Genomic DNA, 23,823 nt, shown 5'->3' with positions numbered 1-23,823 from the left:
CGGTCTTAAGCGAAGCTTATTTTGTAAGTCGGAGAACCCTTTTGGATTATTGGGCCTTTATGTCGCCACTGAGACCTCCGTTGTTATCTCTCTGTTATACCAAGTACCTATGAATTATATGTGCACACTGAACAGTACCCATAAAGCTCCCTTACGGTATCCACAAAGTTCCCATACAGTACCCTCATAGTTCATGAACAACACATGTGTTGTTCTCGCAAAGTTTCTGCGCATTACCCACAAAGTTCCCGTATGGTGTTCACAAATTTCCTGTAAAGCTCCCACAAAGTTCCTGCGCAGTACCCACAAAGTTCCTGTATGGTGTTCACAAAGTTCCTGTAAAGCTTCCACAAAGTTCCTGCGCAGTACTCACAAAGTTCCCGTATAGTGTTCACAAATTTCCTGTAAAGATCCCACAAAGTTCCTGCGCAGTACCCACAAAGTTCCCGTATGGTGTTCACAAAGTGCCTGTAAAGCTCCCACAAAGTTCCTGCGCAGTACCCACAAAGTTCCCGTATAGTGTTCACAAAGTTCCTGCGCAGTACCCACAAAGTTCCCGTATGGTGTTCACAAAGTGCCTGTAAAGATCCCACAAAGTTCCTGTGCAGTACCCACAAAGTTCCCGTATGGTGTTCACAAAGTGCCTGTAAAGCTCCCACAAAGTTCCTGCGCAGTACCCACAAAGTTCCTGCGCAGTACCCACAAAGTTCCCGTATGGTGTTCACAAAGTGCCTGCAAAGCTCCCACAAAGTTCCTGCGCAGTACCCACAAAGTTCCCGTATGGTGTTTACAAAGTGCCTGTAAAGCTCCCACAAAGTTCCTGCGCAGTACCCACAAAGTTCCCGTATGGTGTTCACAAAGTGCCTGTAAAGCTCCCACAAAGTTCCTGCGCAGTACCCACAAAGTTCCCGTATAGTGTTCACAAAGTTCCTGTACAGCACCCACAAAGTTCCTCCGCAGTACCCACAAAGCTTCTACGCAGTACTTATGCATTTCCTACGCAATACCCATAAAGATCTTGTATAGCATCTACAAACCTACCGAAAAATACTTTCAGATGCAATGGAATGGCCCTGATCCAAACGGCGCGGCGCGGCGCCTGGAACCAGTAAAAATCTTAAGAGCGCTATGTTAGGTGTTTTGTTTTATCAGTGCCTTGGCTCCTTGCCTCCTTTGCGCCTTGATAAGTCGGCGCCCGGAGAGGACTGCTCCAATTGCGCCTGCACAGAACCGGCCGTTTACTTTCAATTTTACTTTTTTACATTTACAAACAACACCAAAACGTTGCTCGATCGTAGTTCGTGCTAAGCGTCGAATCATTATTTCACCGGGAAATTCAATGGCGTTGTTTTTACAGCAGCGGAAGTCCAGAGATGGCGATAGTGTCGCTCAAGGGGTACCCGATGCTAGATGTTATCTTCAATTGGCTGTGGCGTCCGTAGCTGTTGTAGCACGTAACAATTGCTGGGAATATCACCGGGTAGGGTATATCCAAGGAAATAATGGCGCAGAACGCCCTTGAAACGACTTAGAATATATCCCGATAAGTGACCGCTTAGTGGCGGTCATTGCTTTTGTACAGGGCTGGATCTTAGAAGGGCCCTAGCATAGAATTGACACGATAAAAGTTATATCAACAGAATCGGTTATTTTTTAACATTCCCGAATATGCCCCCAGTTTACATGACATGTGACATTTAAGCCCCCGTATTCCTTTTCGACCGATTTTAACGCATTTCTCTTTAACACATTTTTTAAGTTCTTAAAAAAATATTTTTTATTTTTTAAGATAATACCTATACATTTTTAGAGCCGAAACTGCAATTATATGAAATTCCCTCCATAGAAAAAAATCGCAAAGTATGCTCCGAAAATTATCAAAAACACATTTTGTTCTGTTATTTATATCTTTAAATGCAATTAAAGCTTTGTCGAGACATTTTGGCTTTATGTTACAAGAATCTTATTTTATTGAATATTGTCACAGTTTTCACTTAATTATAATTGTTTTCTATTATTATAAACAATATATACTAATATAATTATAATTATAATACCTAGATTTCATTCAAAATTTAGGCGCATTAGATCTGTCAAAGAATTTATATATAAAAATGCAAAAATCAGTCATTTTAAATACACGTAGGATTACGAAATTTTGTAATATTTATATTGAGGGATCAGTAGGATTTATAGGTCCAGTTAGAAGTTCTACCGAGCCGAACCCTCTGAGATGAAAATATCTGCAGTCGGTGAATTATTTTCCCATTTGATCTCTGGTGAGTTGACGTGTTGTTCTTATATTGTTTTGTATTTATTATGCTTATAATATAATAAAATTAACAAATTACAACATGGGATTGAGCGATAACTTGGTGCTCTGTTTTATATTGTAGGGAAACTTGCATTTATGTCTAGGCTTTTGAAGCGAGGCATTGGAAATCGATTTGTTGTATTTTGAAATTACTCTGTAGCGTTATTTTTAGATTGTAATTAGATGTGAGATGGCTAAACTATTGATATTATATATCGGACACAACTTACTGATATGAAATATTGTTAATTTAGTAAAAATCTGGTAAAATTAATCGTTTCCTGTTAAAACGGTACTGGAGGCCTACATCGAACGATTTTACAAATTTCATAACAATCACGAATATGTTATGAGGATGTCGGAACACACTAAAAATTAAATATTACAAATTATAATATTTATATTATTCAGATATTTCTTTTTTATTTCTTTTTATTTAGGAAGCAAACAGTCGTACAGTTAAACATTATAACAATAAACATTCATATATGTTCTAGACCAATTAAGTTCCATTGAGTTAAATGTTGATTTAGTATTTTTTACCTACACAACATATTAAATGGCAAAAAAAAACATAATAAAGAAATACATAAAATTAAAAACAAAAAGAAAAAATAAAACTTTTCGCATAGCTATACTATTCACTACGGGTGATAATAATGTAATTTTCACAACAAAAAAATCGAATAAAATAAAAGTATTTTAATTTATTAATTTATTAATCTGAATTTTATATGATATTAAGTTATGGTTGAAAATGTCTACATCTCTAGAGGCATTGTGAGTTTCACAGATACGTACTATTACAGAGTTTTGCGCGTATTTGGATTTACAATGTGGTATTCTAAATAAATCGTTCGATCTGGTGTTTTGCTTGGGGCAACGAAATGCAATCCTTTCTAACAGATATGATGAATCAACAAGGCAGTTCACGATTTTGTGTAAGAATAATGCATCAGAGATTTTTCTGCGTTTATATAAAGTGACAGGGACAAATCGATGGTCACTAAAACTATACGATAGGTGTTTCATAAATTTGTTCTGAATATTTTCAATGCGATCAATATATGTTTGATATTGAGGATTCCAAATGATTTATTATTTCTTAATGACTAATATTTTACTAGGAAATGGTCAAACAGTCACATTTTTGACAGTTTCTTGATTAAAAAAAGCCGTAATCATTTTTCTCCATATTCAACACAACCATGCAACGCAAATCCACATTGTCCCGACCGGCGTTGGACGTGTGCAAGAAAGATGGCAGTGGTGAATGCCTTCCAATGAGTTATTTACTTTTATAACTCGTTTTATTGTTAAGATGGGACATGAAAAACTATTAGATTTTGTGACTTTAAGATGTTGCGAAGTGCTTTACGTAAAATCCATTCAATATCTCGCTATTCCTACGTACCTAAACATTGTTTGTACAGCGACTAACCAGTGACCACTAGCAACCTCAGAATAAATGTACGAGCTCACAAGCAGACGTGTCATTGATATAACTGCCCATTGTGTGTTTTAATTAACTTAACACAACATATACCTCAATATACGTAAGCGTAAGATATGATTCAAATTTGAGTTGCGTGCGTACGACACGTGTACACTTTGACATGGGAACGTAATATTGCATACGCTGCGTACATGGGCCTAGTGTGTCTTACCTTTAAGGTTCATCGCCATCTATCTTAATTATATTATTATCGTGGGTTCGAGTACAATCGCATTTCTCATCTAAAGCATACTTTTGTATCAACAAAATGATAGTAAAAAGTTCTTCGTGTCCGTTTTTAAATTATACGGTGAGCCACGACCGTGTGAATAATTATTATTCCTAAATTATGCGTTGTTAGAAAACACGCATGCTGCTTTTTGTATCGGCCTGTAGTCGTTGATTAAATTCATTTTAGATTTCTTTCGGATATGCACGAATTTCGCAGTTTTATTCCACATTTGTTTTTTTCAACTGAGATTGTAACTTTTAAATAGAAGATAAGATTTCAGTTCTATTAGCGCTATTTGATGTGCCAATGACACTGAAGAATCACAGTATTTATACTGTTAATAGGTAAAGTTTATGAATTAAAAGTAGAAATTTATTAAAGTGTTAATATGTCTTTACTATGGTAACACCAAGTTATACTATTCCACTGCCATCTTTAGTAATACATGCCGTGTTGTAGAAAATGAACTGACAGTTAAAGATACTTAATTACTAATAAACTTACGAATACCTACCTAAGCGCAATTACATTGCGAACTCCCCAACACAACGGTTTCACACTATGGGAAACCAATACTTGGGTGATGTCGATATATTTAGTATTAACTTTGCGAATTTTGTGGATCACGTAAAAGATTTATTCCAAGACTATTCCTAAATAGAAGTTGTATTTTTGTAAACCAGTCAAATTGCTGTATTTTTTAAATTTATTATCTTGTTCCTTTTTTTTTCTTTTTCTATGTATTTGCATGTATTTTTAATGTAATTTTATTTTTATTATTTCTTTCTTATGTTTCAAAATTGTCTGTCATCAAAATTGTACCACCTACATGTAAAAGCCCTCTGGGCATTAAATAAGCAAATAAATAAATACCTGTTTATGAACTTTTGCACTGGGTTTGTTTGGTTCTAATCCCTGCTACTAACCTATACCAACTATACTTGTACTGAACACCTACGCCAGTGACATCGACTGTAATTTGCCGGTTTCCTCTCGAGGGTAACTTGGACAAGGTTTTGCAAATTAAATACAGACTTTACGAATGTCGTTGGATAACTGACTAGTTGGGCCAGTAGTTTCCATATTTATTGGCCTAAAATTCAACAGTTTCTACACGTGCTGTGAAGCAATTATTCTTATGTCTAAAAGGAATGCAAGGGAGCTTGGATGAAATAAATACATTTTTAAAATGAATTATTAAGGTCCCGTGGTTGTGTGTGTTGTGTGAATAAATTCTACCTTGCAAAGACTATATAACACGTGTACGGTGTAAAGATGAGTCATCTTTTAAATATGTGACAACGGATAAACAATTTCCTCTGCTGTTCATGATACTAAAGTCAGAAAACAGGTCTTTTTGACTGTCAGTACATTTTCTACAGCTCGACCTGTATTAATAAAAGATGGCGGTGTCCATAAATATACCACTCTGCGGTGTCTTTTGTTTTACTGTACAAGGCTGAAAAAAAATGTGCATGGAAGATAAAAATCCGATAGAAATTAAGTCGAATTGTGAATTGTTTTTATTGAATAATTTGAAAAACATGAAACAATACGGAGTCTTGTTTTAAAGCTAAATATATATTTCAAGTCCCATATCTCGTGGTATAAAATATAAATTACTACTTTTTTCAGTATTTTTAAATTTATTCTTCAAATATATTTTTTTTCCAACGAAATATTTCTATTATTTCAAAGAACTCAAGTGGGTATTTGATTTTCTTTCAATTGGCGCAAAATGGTTAATCCCCGCATTTCCAATTTCTACTGATTTATAGAAGTTTCTCTTTAACTCTTTAAGTTTTTAAGTTCCAAAAAATATATATGTTATTTTTGAAGATATTATCAATATCTATACATTTATTATGCCGAAACGTTAATTATATGAAATTACCTCGATAGAAAAAAATCGCAAAGTAAGCTCCGAAAAATATTAAAAACACGTTTTGTTCTGTTATTTAATAAGTTATGGGCATGAAAAAATGCACAGTGTATCTTTAAATGCAACTAAAGCATTCAAACCATCTTTGATCGCTTACTTCAGGGTCTTGATAAAAAATACACGGCATGTATTGGCGCCTAATGATTACGCAAATATACAGCATCCGGAAAATTGACTCCCTGAATAAATAAACTTTACGGAAAACCGAAATAGAGCTAAGAGCATTATTTATAATTATTATTCTCTTCATTCTTCCATTTCTCAGTACGTAATAATTTATTATATAATTGGACTCCAACAAGGTGTACTTAAAAACCTGTTTTCATTAATGGAACAAAGTTGTATTAAAAATTTCAATTTCTTGAAGAGGAAACTAAATAAAAGTCAAGTCAAATTTGCTGCTAAATTCGTAGGAAATTGCTCTGAAGTGGAAATTTATAATAGGCAGAAAATTGCCGTACGGACTTGGCTTTGGCCAACTGCTCCAAGGGCGTTATTCGCTTACAAGAAGGTGACGTCTGTTACGACTATTCAATTACGTATCGCTAGGAGGGAATGCCACGGTAATTGTATTGTAATAATTTATATACTCGAGAAAGCACTTAATGTCTTAATGGGTTCATTTTTTAACATTTTGAATATAAATTGTAATATTCATTTCGTCGGTGTTTCATTTCATTAGCGATGGAAATGTTTTGATGAAACAGTTTGATAAACGAAACATTATTTATTTGTTTATTGTTTACTGTGATAATGTTTAAAGTGATAGTAATATTTCACAACAAATAACATACATATGAGTATTTTAATCAATTACACATATTAATTATATCAGTTGCGATGCAGCCTCGCGGTAAAAAAATCCTTATTATAATCTTGAAGTCACTGAGAAATGTTTATCTCAGAGGTGATAGCGTAGTCATTCTCTCCAGAGACATGATCTTTGGTAGGACGGCCATCTTTTGTAAAAATAAAAAGCCTGTGCTGCCTAACTCTGATGAAGTCATCGGGGACATAAAAAGTTGAACATTGAGCATCTTATGTACTACTAACACCATTGAAATTTTCTCGAAACGTGTCACACGTGAATTTATGCATAAATGGCTTAAATGAACGTCGCGTATCGTGAAAAAAATAACATCAAATTTCTTTTCAACATTATAAATACCTACGTAGAATCTCGATATCCATCACCGTCTACTAAGAAATACAGAAAGTTTCCATATTCCTTTCTTTTCTAAATTTCTTGAATCTCTTGCAATTTAGCATTATTTCACTCGACCCATGCTTCATTTTCTCTTGTATACTTATGTACACCGTGATATTTACTCTCGTTGCTTGTGTGACACGTAGCGCCGTCTTGTTGAAAGTAAACGTTGTCCAGATCAATACAATCCAATTCCGGCCATAAAAAATCATTAATCATCTCTCGATAGCGCAATCCATTCACCGTAACTGTTGTTCCAGCCTCATTTTTGAAAAAGTAAGGTCCAATGACTCCGCCGGCCCATAAACCGCACCAAACAGTCACACGTTGGGGGAAGAGAGGCTTTTCAACAATAACTCTTGGGTTTTCCGAGCCCCAGATGCGACAATTTTGCTTGTTGACGAAGCCACCGAGGTGGAAATGGGCCTCATCACTCAAGATGATTTGCATTTGATTCACTCAAGTGAATTTTAATAATTTCAATGCGTTGTTGAAGCGTGTATCGTTCCATTTTTATTAATGGCGTAGTTTCTACTTGTCAAATGTCAAAAAATGACAGCTTCAAAAGTAACATCTACCGAAATAGCGGGTTATTCAAAATAACACCTCTTATTGGAAAACCCTGAGTAGACTTCGGGTCCATAATGGTAGTTTCTAGTTTTCTCTTATTTAATAAATCAAAACCTAAAATTCCTCTGAAATCATAAGATTTATAAGACCATCAATATTATACGTTATATTATTTTTCAAAAAGGGAATTATAAAATTTGTCTAAATAAATGTCACCATCCACCGCCATCTTTATTAATTAATACAGGCCGTGCTGTAGAAAATTAACTGAGACTTTTACACTGGATTTAGCAGGTTACTAACCTATACTAACTATGCTACTATTTTTATTAACCCAGTGTAAAAGCCCGAAAACAGGTCTCTATAACAGTCATTGCTTTTATTAATAAAAGATGACTGTGCACTCAACGATAATTATTTTTTTCAAAGTTTCCTCGGGTCGGTAGGTAGCGTAATATTGCATATTCCGATTTGATAGCTAGTAGTAGGAACCACGATAATGCGAACTCTGACGGGATAGAAAGATATTATCCAACATGGCCACCATCTTAAACCGGAACCGAAACGTAACAAACAAATTTACACGTAAATTAAATGCTAAATGGTCGCTAAAGTTAAAGCTGGACTGCGCTACGCTCAGTCGATAAAATATACAACTTTGCTTAGCTTTGTTTGCAAATCGACAAATCGCTGGATGTCAGCTTTCGTTTGGTTATCAGTACTAAATCATAACATTTCAGACTTTAGTGAATCGAGCTCTCGCGTGCCGTCGTCATTCTAATGAAACCAATCGTGCCAGTATTGCCATTGCCAGTTCAGCCGACAAACTGGCCAAATTGTTTTAGTACTGGCCAAAGCTTTATTCGAACTTGCAATTACTATTCACTAGTGTTAGGTTAATCGATTCATTCAATTGAACGAATGAACACGATATGTGTCATTAAAACTGTGAAATTTTACCACTTTCTGACAAACATAACAAGAGGGCGCTGCAATCGTTTAAATTGCTGGCAACACCAACATTGTTGTGACATATTCGCGCGTAATGAACATTTTTTATAAAGACGGGGGAACTATGTTGCACGCGGTTGGGCAGCGTTGTTAAGCGGGGTAAGGTAGTGGCTGTAGGAAGGGGTTTATTAATCCGGTTCTTGAATAGGCCCGGATTATAATCAGGAGGAAAAATTTACTTTGAAACTTTCAAAATTGGAACTCATTCAAAAAATTATTTAGTTTTAATTATATATTTAGATCATGTAATTATTTGTAAAAAAATTGTTGAATTTTCTAGTTTATAAGTTCTTAAGTTCATTCGAAATGTAATTTTCTGTCGTCTCTCTAATTTGTCAACAAAAAATATAATAACATTTAAAGTAAATTGGCAATATTTGTTTTTGATCATTTTATTAATACTTTCAGCTTTACAAGTCCTTCTATTATAATATCCCAAGATTTTTCACTGGCCTGCGTTTGTATGTCACCAAAATTGACCAGATGAATAAATTACATATAAAATAAACATTGCCTTAAATTAACTACTAGAACAATCGTATAGCATTCACACAAAAAATTAGAAAGAAGAAAAAAATTTGCTGCGCACCCGAGTAGGGAATTATGGCTCCGACGCACGTTGTATGACATATCACACAATATTACAATTTGGTAGGCGGGTTTAGGTACCGCCGCCCCAGGAACCATTTATTGGTTAATTAACACCTCTGCCATAGGTCACCCCAGGTGGTTCGCTGTGTTTGGTAATTTGGTGCCCGGGTTCATTGGGTGAGATGTGTTGCATGGCGTGCCAGATCGGGAGAAGCTGATTTAGGGAGACTCTTTAACCCCTTCAACTCTGGTCTCTCATCGCCTTGCGCCACAGTGGGAGGGATATATTAATTCGACCGTCACTCCTTGACACACCTCCCAGAATTTCCTCCTTCCTTTTCTTACTAAGACCTTCCACAAAGCATCCCCAAAGATGACATAGGTCCTGAGAGAAATTATTTTCCTTAGGGCCTCCTCTGTGGGCTTAATGTAAAAAATAAAACACAGGCTTTTACTTCATATGTGCGTTCCGTGTTCCGCACATATGAAGCCGGGCGCGCCGTGTTCTTACCGGGGGATTTATTTATTTTCATATGTCTCTGTTTATTTGTACGGGGAAGATATTATGGTGAACTGACGCGCTATTCAAAATGCGGTAATATTTATAATCCTGGTGTGTCTTGTTCGCCGTAGTTTTTCTTTGGGAGTTCACCGACACTGCTTCCAAGCACGCCCCTGGCCAGGGGGGGTGGTTTTTTACGAGGCAGACCGTCTAAAAATAAATTGCTCCCGCACGCTAGAAACTTTTCCAATTAGTAACTCTTCAGTCCTGCTGAGTTTAGCTGACGGGTCATTTCATTACCATTCCAAATCAGACACGGATTCTCTACAGACAGGAAAATACTTCAATTTATTAGCTTCGTACAACGCATATAAGCTGCTCCCAACTATCAAATATATAATTAAGAAGTAAAAGGGCAACACAAACTCAATAAAATCAATTATTGTGATCCTTTTGACGGCATCTCCCAGTTTACTTTTTCCGACATAAGTCCGGGTTAACTCTTCCCCACAGGAAAAACTAAACTCTTCCACACACTTTTCCACAAATAATCATCTAGTCAATCCACACTATGCAATTGCATTATATAAGCATAATAAATACAAAATAATTCAAAAATAACACGTCAAATCACTAGAGATCAAATGGGAAAATAATTCACCGACTCCAGATATTTTCATATCAGAGGGTTCGGCTCGGTAGAACTTCGATTTATTTATTTATATATACGCATAAAAAGGCTTTTACATAGAAGTGATACATAATGCAGTGTACATATCTGTATTATACAGGAGATACTGACATTAAATAGATGTAATTCATTGTAAAGTAGGTACAAAATACACAATTGTAAAATAAAAAAAATTATAGTTTCCGACTTCATGTCCGGTGTAAATCTTCCCCATAGGAAAAACTATACCCTTCCACACACTTTTCCACAAATGATCATATACAATTCCGTAGTACATTATTTTGAGGTCCGAAAATATTACATTCAAGACTTGATTACAAAACATCGACTTTTCTCTATTTTCTTAAATATAATATGCATGTATAATATATATAAACCTTCCGGAAGAAATTCTCTAAATAGTGAAAACCCAATCAAAATCCGTTGCGTAGTTTAGAAGAACTAAGCGCACAAACAGACAGACGCGGATAGCGACTTTATTTTTTACTATATAGAGATTTTCAGCGTTTTCGCTCAATTGTTATCGTTTTTTAATATTAAGGCGATGCACTACGTCGTGTAATATTTTAAATTGAGCCGCTATCAATAACAACCCTTACGTAGATGGCGATAAGGTTTAAATTCCCGCTTAACTCCATCCGCCTGTTTTGATTTATGCAAGAAAAAAACATGGCCAAAAAGTGCCTTTTATTTTATTTTCTGGATGTTCAGGCATAAATATTTAATTTTTTTTCGATCATTTTATAAATAACTTAATTTTCCACATTATACAATAAAATCATAACCGAAAATGGGTTCGTAAGTAGGAGATTTTGAACTTTAAAGCAGTTTTCATAGGCCTTACACATTATTTTTTTCTGGGCTTATAAAAAGACTTATCTAAAAAATATTCGATTTTTTCAAAGGTCAAGATGTATTCTACTCGCAGTATTTAATTAAATTATCTGAAACATTTCTAGGCGACCAAATTTTCAAACCAAAAACACACGATTTTGCATTACTACGTATGGCATCGCCTTAATATTTTTTAATGTTCCTTCTAACATTTGTATTTACATATCTCCGTTTCAAATCATACTACCGAGGCTTAATACTTGAAAATAGTGTATGAGCTTACCCATACATGGCACTAGATTAGCGTATTAGGTTACCCATAGATGGCGTTATTATAGGATAATAAATAATATGAGAACCTCAAGGTCGGGGGGGTTCAGATTATTCAAACCGCCAAATTAAGATATCAGAAACATTGTCAAACTATCATAATAAAAGTTCAATTATTTTGTTGAAGCCGGAGTTTTATTGGATCAGAGAGTTACAACAGGGACGAATTTTGTTTCTTTAAAATAGCTGCATATGTTTGGGGCAAAGGGTCACAGAAATGTATGAGGTAATTTGTAGTCGATAGTCACAAGAAATCGCTTGGCGCCTGGAATATATTTTTATTAAACGTAGCTCGAGTTTACAAACGCAAATAATAATAATAATGATATCGTCATATGAAACTCGATTATGCCATCAAAAGAACTAATCCATGATAGAAGGGCTCGAATATACATACTACTAAGAGGTTACCCATAGATGGCACTGGTAACAAAAAGCTGTCGATAATGTAGGGATTGAGAGGTGAGATTGATTACATTTTAAAACATCGAAATCCTTTATTGAACATACAGAAACATGTCTTAAACCTAGGAGCTAGGAGTCTAAAGTTATTCGCGCACGGAGTTACTTATAAGCGACTCGAGTTACGTGCTCGTAGCAGACGCGCCGCTCGTGATTTTCCGTCATACTATTTTGTTAGTATTCGTGCACTAGCAAAACTACGGGACTACGAGTTTGACGCAAGTTGTACGTTGTACGCTACTGACAGTGCTGGTAGCACGCTACGCGTGTTGCATTCGCATCGTTTGACAGAAATGGCGTCAGAACATGATTTTAACTTTAAATTTGTTCTGGAGGTAGGAAAATATCCATGTGTATATAACTATATTTTAACGGAATACGTTGGAAAGGATTAAGCGAAGAAGGCGTGGATTGAGGTCAGAAAGAAAAATTAATTTGAAATCATTCTTCTGGTTCTCAGATTTGTTCGATAATTTTACAATCAACGAAGCGTTTCTAGCTTCTGATTGTGTTTCTTGTTTTTTTATTGGGTTGGCAGTGTCTACAATTCCTACAAACAAAAGCGTATTATGCGAGAACTTCATATCGGTGTTCTGTCAAAATGGTGCGAAATTATTATTTACGTAAATAATATCAAATATCAATATTTTTCAACATCTTAAGTACAAAAAGTTGTTGTTTATTGTCATTAAGTTGAATCGAATGTTTTTTTTTTAATGCATATTAAAAACGGTAGTTGTAGGTAAATTTTACCGAAACAACTGTCATTCTTATTATGCCTAAGCTGAACATGTTATTATTCATTAACTTTTCCCTCTTTTAACAATAAATACTCACCCTCTCTCTGTGAATGATCTAATATCTACCTATTAAATGTAACTGTTGTTAGTATCACTTAAACTGGGCAAAGCCCAACCAAGTGCCGCCCGCAGGGCCTAGCAGTTTTAAACCCGCTTAACTGCTAGTGTAACATTATTTTGTATGATTGAACCCAAAATCTTCTTTTAGATCGTTTTTTAAACTTGTAAATATAAATAAGAACAATATTTTTATCTTCGTCGCTAGAGTCACTTGACATCGTATTAATTTCACGGCTGCACCGAAGTTCAGTATAAAAAAAGTATAGTTTCAGTATATAGAAAAAAATGATGAAGTTCAGTATAAAACGTGCAGCGCCGCGTACGGAAACAAGCTTTAAAGATATTAAGCATATCGGTAGGCTACTTGTGGTTGCGTCACAGTCACGTAGCTTGTTAGTATATCTGTGTATGAAGGGCCTAAAGCTTTTATGTAAATCAGAAAGATCAGTTTTCTTTCAAGCCGGTATAGGTAGATCTAGGAATTTCCTATTCGGTGTGTTTGTAGTAACATAACCAATATTGCTGACGCATCTTACATCCGGGAATTTCTAATAGTACATGCAGACAGTCATCGATCATTTCTATTATGATGGGGTAGATAACAAATGTTTTACGGTGAACATTGCAAATGATATTTTTGGGTACCTTTTTTATTCATATTCCATTGTTAGCTAGGTTACTTGGTTTTCTTGCTGTAAATTATACGCACCGGGTACAATGGCGAAATGTTAGGGGATATGAGAGAAGAGAAAATTCGGTCATACTTCGAATAAGAACTACCAGCATTGTCTTCATTTTATCTAAGCACATTTTTATTGGCTGCTATCTTTATGAATGACGAAATAAGGTCCCATCAGCTCAGTTGGTAGAGCAGCGGCTCGGCAAAACGAAAAGTCCTTGGTTCAAGTCAATGCAATGAGAATGTATCACTACGCAACAGACTAACCTGCAACTATTGTAGATTGATATCATTTTGCTGTCCGATTACATTTTTTTTCAATGAAGAAAAAATATATATTTTTACATCACCACAAACAACGAGACAGAGCGCGTATCGCTTTATCCGTTGCGACTTATGGCAATGTAATCAGAGGTGTAAAAGAATTGTTTTTCAATTGAAAAATATGGTTACATGATAACTCAACACAGTGACAATTCAACACACTTTTAAAAAGTGATATAAAGTCATTAGAAACGATGAAAAAAAAATTAACCTAACCTCACCCAACCTAACCTACCTAACCCAGTTAGTAAAGTTTTTGTTTCATCACTTTCCATGACTTTTTAAAGATGTGATGAATTGTGATGCATTGTGATGATTTATCCGGTCACCGAAAAATATATACATCATCGGACAGCAAAATGAAAAAAAAAATCTCCAAATGAGTTGGTTAAACTCTGTCGGGTACATGCTGTGCACCCTGTATTTTATTTATTTATTCAAAAAACAGTTTTTAACATAAAAAACATACTCTGCACATCTCACTAGGGCATGTCTGTATCAAGATGTGCAGCTTTACACATTTCAATTATCTCGCTTGCAAGAACGGGTTGCGTTTATTACTCGTTCTTATGTTCAAGAGTTCGGCTGCGGGGTGATTTGCTAATCAAGTTGTTTCACAGAATTTAAGCAATTCATAAAATTTCAAAGTTAATTAATCTGATATTATTTCATACAACATGGGTTCACTCCTTCCTTTCCTCAAAATGAACCACCGGACAGCATCCTCAACAATGATATGAGGTCCTGAAAACTATTTCCGTGGTCATATTGCGAGTGTTCCAACTACTCGTGGGCAAATACGTTTATTATTATTATTATCTAGATACATTGGGACTGAGAAGCTTTTCAGACTGTTGTATGCGAACTGGATTTTTGGCAACCATCCCAACAGAGAGTTGAAAAAAACGCCACTTTATTAAGTTTCAGGCGACAAAAGAATAATTATTTTTTTCAAAAAAGAGGTTTTATTAACGTAGGTAAAAAAAATATACATAAATACCTACCTACTAGTTGTAACCAGTGAAAAACCGCGGGACGTAACATGACATCCACCTTTAAAAATGACCCGCAATAAGTCATTTGTACGGAGAGAAATTTATAAATAAAATAAATTTCTATTGAAATATTGTATTATAGGTAGATATTTTATTGCTTTTCTGAATTCATTCTTCACAGTTCCATTGTTCATCAGTTCCAACTGTTAACGACACTTAAATTCAAAGCAAATCCGAGTTGAACCAGAGTTACACAGGCAAACCGAAATTATTGTTTTTGATAATGGTATATTAAAATGAGGAATTTCGTAAAGTTTTCGGTAGCTCAATTGTCAGAGATGTTATCCGATACGCATAGAGTAGAGGTTTCGAGTTCGAGTCTCGGTCGCAACCTAATCTTTTTAATTTCTGCCTTCTTCTGTTTCATATTTATGATTTAAATTAATGAATAAATGATTTTATTTTCAATACTACTAAGGGGGTATTTCACCATCCTCTCGATAACTATCCAGTATAATAAATATTTGCAATATGTAGAAAATTATATAATCAGAGATGTGCTTTATTTCAAATAAATCCATTTCAAATGGAAATGCAAAATGCAAAATTGATATTTTCCATTTTGCATTTTAAATGCTTTTCTAAAAACCATTTTGCATTTTGCATTTTAAATGCTTTTCTCAATGCATTTTCCATTTTAAATGCTTTTTTGTAACATTCTTCCTACTATCTCCACTAATCTTTTTTTCATAAGCCCCAAATATCAGTCAGTCCTCAACCTCGCTATAAGAGATAATTTACATTTGTCAAGTTGCTCCCTGGTAGGAGCCCTGACGATTGAGTGATACCATTACACAAAAATACTGATTCAAATACTGAACATGGCCGACGCTGTAATATTAAATGTTAGATAGCATTTTCTATGTTTTTACGTCGGCAACATTAGTCCCACGCAAATTTTTTGTGGTTTCATAATCTGTAGTCGTGGTGTTTTTGGATTTACCATCATGTAATATGTTTGTTCTAGATTGATGTCCATTATTAAATGACAAAATTGTTTAAAAATTCTATAATTATTTTATTTTATTTGACCTGAGAAACCATTTTGCATTTTCAATGCATTTTGAAAGTAGGTATGTATCTTGCATTTTGCATTTGAAATGCTTTTCTAAAAACCATTTTGCATTTTGCATTTTCAAATGGAAAAGTTTTGACCCATTTCCATTTTGCATTTCAAATGGTTTTGGGTACCCATTTTGCACATCTCTGGATATAATATATATACATATGGCCACTATTCATTGGTTCGAGCACCGAATAGTAAACTCGGGCTTAAATAAATAAATATGAAAATGATACGTTATCCTGTAGATAGTGCTTATCGAGAGGATGGTGAAATAGCCCCCTAGCCATATTACCTACTATAGTCGCGTACTAAATCATATTCAAACTAAGTAAGAAGTACTTTAGTTTGGGATTGAATGCAAAGTCAAGATCGAACTTTACTTCGGATAGAGAGATCTTACCTTCAGATTTCTGCTGCCGATACATTAATTTTGTTTACTTATCAACTTTACGTTGGTTTGGGAGGCAGATGAATATTATTGGTTCAATAAACGGTTCGATGGAGAATTAGTAACATAACTTTCATATCCAATTCAAGATCCTTTGGAGTTAAAACTCGTTTAAGATAATATTGGAATGAAGATGGTTTTGTTGACTCCATTCTTAAATGTTATCGACTTTAGTGGTCGCAGGCACTTCTAAATATTTCTAATTAGTAGAAATAATCAAAGATCGTCAGCGAAAATGGGAAAACGGTTGACTTCAGCAATGTTATTATGAAAATTAAAAAAATAAGTGGCCCCACGATTGACCCTTGGGGAACCCCAGAAATAACGAAAACCTTGATGGATTGAAAGATTCCGTGTGTGTGTGTGTGTAACAAATTGCCTTCTGTTTTCGAGTTAACTTCTAAAAAAATGTAAATGAGGCAAGAAAACTTTTTGGACCATTGTTGTTAGTGAGATAAAAAGGGCATTTAAGAAATTCGAATAAAATATAAATTTTATTATATTACCTTTTTTAATAAGTTTCAAAGGTTATACACATCAATGTGATATTTTTATACATTGAAGAAGATGCCAGTCATCATAAATCTAATCGAAACATGAAACAGAAAAGACAAAAATAACCTTAACAAAATCAGGTCACAATGGCCGATTAGTTAGAGGCATTGTCTTTTCTCGTTTTATTGTGTAAATAACGAATAGGTAATCATAATAAAGGCTTGAAAATTTACAATATCTTTGATATTTTTTTTGTTTTTTTATTACACGTATAGTAAGTTAGTGTGATAATAACTTTACAAAATTATTTTATTTTATGCTTTATTTTTTAAATCTTATTTATTTATGTTATGATCTTTATGGAAATGCCGTTAATAAATAAATATTTCATGTTTCGTTTAGACTCATTAGGATTTCATATCGTTATCTACATCTTCAATGTTTAATTAAAAATATAAATGATAACGCAATTTGAATGGGAGATATTTTGTGACCGTTTGAGCTGGCTCTTTTGGACTGTATTGGAGTTAATTTTCATTTATTTCCTTGTCTCTAGCTGCTGTGTCACCGCCCCCTGAGTATGGTGGTGGAGCTGAACGAGGCACAGACTGCCTGGCAGGACAGCGACTTCATCACAGAGTGCCTCTGCTGGCACAACGTCTACAGGCAGCGCCATGGCGCGCCGGGACTCTCCATGCTTCCTGAGGTACAGATACAGTACTAAATACAAAATGTACTACACAGTAAAAAATATACCTACACTTTATAAAATACAAAATATACACAGTAGAAAATACAAAATATAAACAGTACAAAATACAAAATATACACAGTACAAAATACAAAATATACACAGTATAAAATACAAAATATATACAGTGTAAAATACAAAATATACACAATGCAAAATACAAAATATACACAGTACAAAATATACAAAGTACAAAATACAAGATAAAGAACGGATTGGAGATATGAAAAAGAGGATGGGAGAAAAACAGCTTGCGCGCATTTAAGTTGTTATTGCAGCCATTAAAGTCGTCTCCTACAACGAAATTTAACATTTTTTACAAATGTTTCATATTAATTAGTGTATGCTAAGTACAGACCTTTTTTTAAATACCAAATAGTACAGAAGGTTCCATCCGTCTAAATGTTAATATTTGTAGCCCGCCGAAGAGCGCTGACATTCAAATCATGAATTGCACTGAATCATGTCTCGTCTGACGTCACGAGACACAATTGCATACATTTTACCAATGTTCAATTTGAAAGCTCATAACTTCGTCAGTTTTGGAGATAATTAAAAAAACTTTTTTACTGTCGCTATTAACTTTTTAAATATAATACATTTTCACCAAAATAAATCACAAATTTCGTGCTTGGCGCCTTTGCAATTCGGCGCCCGGAGCGGACTGCTCCAATTGCAACCGCATAGGACCGGCCCGGCCTCTAGGGGGAGGGGGAGGAGGGAATTTTTTAAAAATACATGTTTTAGGTCGAGTGGAGTAACGTCTACTCCGTTTTCATTCGCGCTGAATCAAATGTGACCACTTCCAGGTCGGTAGAGTTAATATTTGGTGAAAAATTACAGGTTTTTAGTGCAGACATGTAAAAATTAAAGAAAATAACAAGCGCAGTTTTCCATCACTTTAATTTGGGCAGCCTCCGGAGATATTTTTACTGCTAAGAAGAATGAATGAGCAATTCATGAATCAAACCCTATTTTACTTGTACTAGATTACTAGATATTAACATAAATTAACAGGAATGGTTCATATTTCAGCTTTGTGGGTACGCGCAAACTTGGGCCAATCATCTGGCTCATACCAACAAATTCTATTACCGCAACGACCGAGAGATCGGGCAAAACCTCTTCCAGCGGCCTGTCACCACGGTTCAGGGAGATGTGACAGGTAAATATGAAACCATTTATCTATGTTAGGTTAGGTTAGGTTAGGTAGATTGGTGTATAAGAAGCTATGAAGTTGTTTTTATGATACCGCACATAAGACAATATTTGTTGTACGGATAGAGGAAGGACTCACCATTAGGAAAGGGCACTCGCTTCTTCCCGTCTTTTCTCCTCACAACAATGTCACTTAACACGAAGCGGCTTGCACGATATCGGCGCAAAATGATAATGTCATAAGGTAAGGGAGATGAGATCTCGCGCGGATGCTGTTTTATTGTGAGCGGTTCTGGTTATTGAAACATACTGAATACCAAAGGGCACATAAAATGAGCAGGAATGGAAAGAAAGGTAGGACAAAGGACAATAATACTGTCTCAGTACAGTGGTCGCAGGTATGTGTGCATAAATAATGTATGTGTGTATGTGTGCATGAGATGTATGTATAAATTAATGTCTATCGCGTATTGGCGCAACCATAGATAATTAAATTGTTAAATAAATATATGATTGTATGTACTACAGTGTAAACAAAAACAAAAGAAAAAATAAGCAATAAGAACAGTATCTAACTTTTTTGCATTAATTTAATCTAGACATTCATAGATGGCGGTAATTTAGTTATTTTTATTAAAATACGCATTTCGCAAGTTATGTTTTAAAATATTATAACGAATTATTTGTTTGCGCCACACAAAAATACGAATAAATAGTTTTGTCCATGTAAAAAGTCAATTCTTTCGAGAAAGGCATACAAATACATTATTGTACAGATGATTCAATCGAATATTGCATTTATATGCCTTTTTGGAAAGAATTGAGTTTTTTACGGACAAAACTGTTTATTCATATTCATATTTCGTAAATAAATAATTTGTTTTAATATTGTAAAGCAATACCTTGCAAAAAGGGTATTTTATAAAATTAATTAATTGACGCCATCTATAAACACGTAGAATATAACGATATCGCGTTTAACCTTAAGAGATAATTTTAAAAGACGTCAATTTTCGGGTTCTGTGAAAGTCCTATTCAAGTTCTGTTGTTATATCAGCTTGGGCTAGTAGCTTGACAGAATTGAAATAATAACAGAACTTGTAAAAATCTTTCACTGAACTTGAAAATTAACTTTGAAATTTGATGAATTGTTCAAATTCTCTGAAACAACCTGTCCTTAGCCATGTACATTTGAAAATGTCTACATTTCGTAGGGTGTTGAATGTTTTGCAGAGACGTCCAATTGATGAATTCGATGAATCACTAATACAGTTTTGTGTAAGAATAATGTATCAGCGATTTTTTTACTGTTGTGTACAGCAATGGGATTAAATTAAACAAAAGCAATATGAAAGATATTTATTAAATTTCTAATTTTTGCAATAGCCTTGTGTATGTGCAATATGTGCGTGCCTCTCATAACCCCGACTAACCTAACCTTACCTAACTCAACAACGTTCCTCCTGTTCAGAAGACTATATTTAGCATTTGTAGTGCCGTGTACCATTGAAAGCCCTCCGAGCCATTGGACCTTCTTGAATACATATAGTAAACTAGAACTGCCATTTTTCTTCTAGGACAAGAAGTTTCTTCCTACTGGTATGCGGCTGTGAGGCAGTACGACTATTTCAAGGAGCCAGATGTCTTGCACGCGAATGTTAACGCTGGTATGAAAATTCCCAACATCATATATTACTTTTAAAATAAAATAAACAAGCTGGCTCTAATGCTTTTTAAGCAGTGTTTACATGTTTAAAAAAGCTATGTTTGCACATATATTCCTGCTCAACGCTTTGGCTCGATCGAACATGATGACTTGGAACCATGCTCGTCGTTGCGTCCACACTCTCGAACAGCTCGACACAAGATGCCATAGACCAAGGCTGCCCAACCCCAGGCCCGAATTATAAGCGGCCCGCGTGAACCATTTTCAAAATACCCACCAATTTGAAAATTACTTGGATCGAAAAATATTTTCGTATCATTGCATCATCCACCAGGAGGCGTTGTGTGCAAAGGACATAAAGTTGAATGATATAATGGAGCTGGTAGTATGATGCATAAATTACATACGTTCAAAAGCTCTTCACAGACGTCAATTCAGAGTTTTATTTGAAGAAGAAATCAGCGAATTTGGAGAGTTAGAACTGTATTGCGCTATGCGATGGCTTTCGAGGGGCAACATGTTAAAACATTTCTTCATCTTGAGAGAGCAGGTGTTGTAATTTTTGGAAGAGAAAGGGGCGTTACCTTTGGAAAGCGATTTACTCAAGAATAAGTACTGGTTGAGTGATCTTGCATTTCTTGTTGACTTCACCAATTATCTCAATATTGGAAATCTCAAATTACAAGACAAAGATTGTTCACTTCCGACTATGTTTAGCCAACGAAAATATTGACCTTTTTCCCATACTCAAAGATTTGAAAGAGAAGCTCAATATTGCCACTATAAACTGTACTAAGTGCGAAGCTAAAATTAGATGCTTATTACAGTCGTTTGAAAGCAGATTCCAGGACTTTGAAAGTACAAAACAATTTTTTTTTTAATCCTTTCACAATCAGTTTGACTGAAATAATTAATTATCCTGCCTATATCCAGTTGGAACTCACTGAACTGGAAAATCATTATCGCTTACACCCTTAACGATACATGCGATACACGCTTCAACAACGCATTGAAATTATTAAAATTCACTTGAGTGAATCAAATGCAAATCATCTTGAGTGATGAGGCCCATTTCCACCTCGGTGGCTTCGTCAACAAGCAAAATTGTCGCATCTGGGGCTCGGAAAACCCAAGAGTTATTGTTGAAAAGCCTCTCTATCCTCAACGTGTGACTGTTTGGAGCGGTTTATGGTCCGGCGGAGTCATTGGACCTTACTTTTTCGAAAATGAGGCTGGAGCAACAGTTACGGTGAATAGATTGCGCTATCGAAAGATGATTAATGATTTTTTATGGCTGGAATTGGATGGTATTGATCTGGACAACGTTTACTTTCAACAAGACGGCGCGCTACGTGCCACACAAGCAACGAAACCATTGATCTTTTACGATTGAATGTCAAAATAACACCTCTTATTGGAAAACCCTGTATATACTTGTAGAGTATGTATAAGATGGCATATTAAGGTTAAACGCAACGCTCGTTGTATTCTACGTGTTCACAGATGGCGTTAATTAATTAATTTTGTTAAAATACGCTTTTGCAAGGTATTGCTTTACAGTATTAAGACAAATTATTTGTTTGCGCCCTCATATACGCAATATGAATATGAATTAATAGTTTTGTCCATATAAAAACTCAATTCTATCGAGAAAGGCATACAAATACAATATTGGATTGAATCATCGGTAAAATATTGTATTTGTGTGCCTTTCTCGAAAGAATTAAGTCTTTAAACGAACAAAACTATTGATTCATATTCATATTGCGTATATACGGGCGCAAACAAATGATTTGTCTTAATATTGTAAAGCAATACCTTGCAAAAGCGTATTTAAACAAAATTAATTAATTAACGCCATCTGTGAACACGTAGAATACAACGAGCGTTGCGTTTAACCTTAATGTGGACGACAGTTGTGCGGCAGTTTCCTCTGATAGATAGTTATTTACATTAAAAAATTATTCTAATATCTTTCCATTTTTAGCTTGCTATGTTTTAGTATAACACTAAGTCACATTTTTTGGGAATGTTACTTTTCAATGGTCTCGTCTAGCAAAGTAGACTCAAAGTACAACACGGTAAAGAATTTTTTGCTGATTAGTGCATTTTTATTACAAAAATTAAATTTACGCACACAATTTTTTTTATGTTATTTCAAGAAAACTGAAAAAAAAATGGTCAACTCTCAAATCTAATTATAAATATGATTTAAAAATGTTACATCAAAATTTTGATAAACAAAATGACCACTTTCATATACTTTAAGATTTTTAATTGGTTTTACGAATTCGCAAATATTCAATTTTGTCCTCTCCTAGTTTTAATTTTGCGTCTTGAAGGATTTTATCAATACATCGTCGATAATATACATAGTAATTAAGACACAAATATGATATTTCAGGTCACTTCACGCAGATAGTCTGGGTGGCAACACGCTTCTTTGGCGTGGGCAAGGCTCGCTCCCGTGCAGGCAAGATTATCGTGGTGGCGCACTACTCCCCCCCTGGCAACTTCTCGGGGGCCTTCGAAATGAACGTACTCCCGCCCATCCCCGACTATAACGTTCCGGGACACAATGGCTACGATCTGGAGTCCCACCTGCTGTCCAGCAAGGCGCCCAGCGATGTGTCCAGTGTGTCTTCTTCCAGTCATTAAACTTCCAATTACCCATTCCGAAATACAGTATCCCTACAACGTACCGAACTATTTACAAGGTTCTGCACTAAGTACCAGACTCTGATGTCCTGGACTGCAATGTGCCAAAACAATTCAGGAATGATCTGAAGTCCCCCTTGATGTCCAGTAAGGTGCCCATCAAGGCGTCTTCTATGATCTTCCTAAAGCCCGTTCCGGACTATAATATCTCAGACTGCAACGTTCCGCATTACAAGGTGCCAGACTTCGATATCTTGGATTGCAATGGGCTAATTCAATGAAGGAACGATCTGGAGTCCCACCTGCTATCCAGTAAGGTGTTCAGCGAGATGTCTAATGTATTTTCCTAAAGAATACCAGTTCCAGACTGCATCGTTCCGGACTTCGCTTTTCTGGATTGCAATGAGCCAGGATACTAAAGGAACAATCTGGAGTCTCAACTGCTATCCAAGAAGGTGCCCAGCTAGGTGTCCAGTGTATCT

General features: G+C 35.2%; 1 protein-coding gene across 1 annotated transcript in view; it reads left to right on the top strand.

The window, feature by feature from the left end:
* Positions 1-23,600, top strand: part of LOC149414638 (uncharacterized) — a 63,819-nt gene extending 40,219 nt beyond the window's left edge. The window contains exons 3-6 of the mRNA XM_089643582.1: positions 17,665-17,814; positions 18,895-19,024; positions 20,595-20,684; positions 23,088-23,600. Coding sequence (XP_089499708.1) covers positions 17,665-17,814; positions 18,895-19,024; positions 20,595-20,684; positions 23,088-23,341 — 624 coding nt within the window. The 3' untranslated portion in view covers positions 23,342-23,600. The remainder of the gene's footprint in view (positions 1-17,664; positions 17,815-18,894; positions 19,025-20,594; positions 20,685-23,087) is intronic.
* Positions 23,601-23,823: the final 223 nt, after the last annotated feature.

The sequence above is a fragment of the Hesperophylax consimilis genome, chromosome 19, assembly GCF_061612785.1.
Source record: "Hesperophylax consimilis isolate HC1 chromosome 19, BYU_Hcon_1.0, whole genome shotgun sequence".
Taxonomy (NCBI): domain Eukaryota; kingdom Metazoa; phylum Arthropoda; class Insecta; order Trichoptera; family Limnephilidae; genus Hesperophylax; species Hesperophylax consimilis.
Note: the sequence above shows the minus strand (reverse complement) of the source record. Positions and strands in the feature narration are given on the sequence as shown.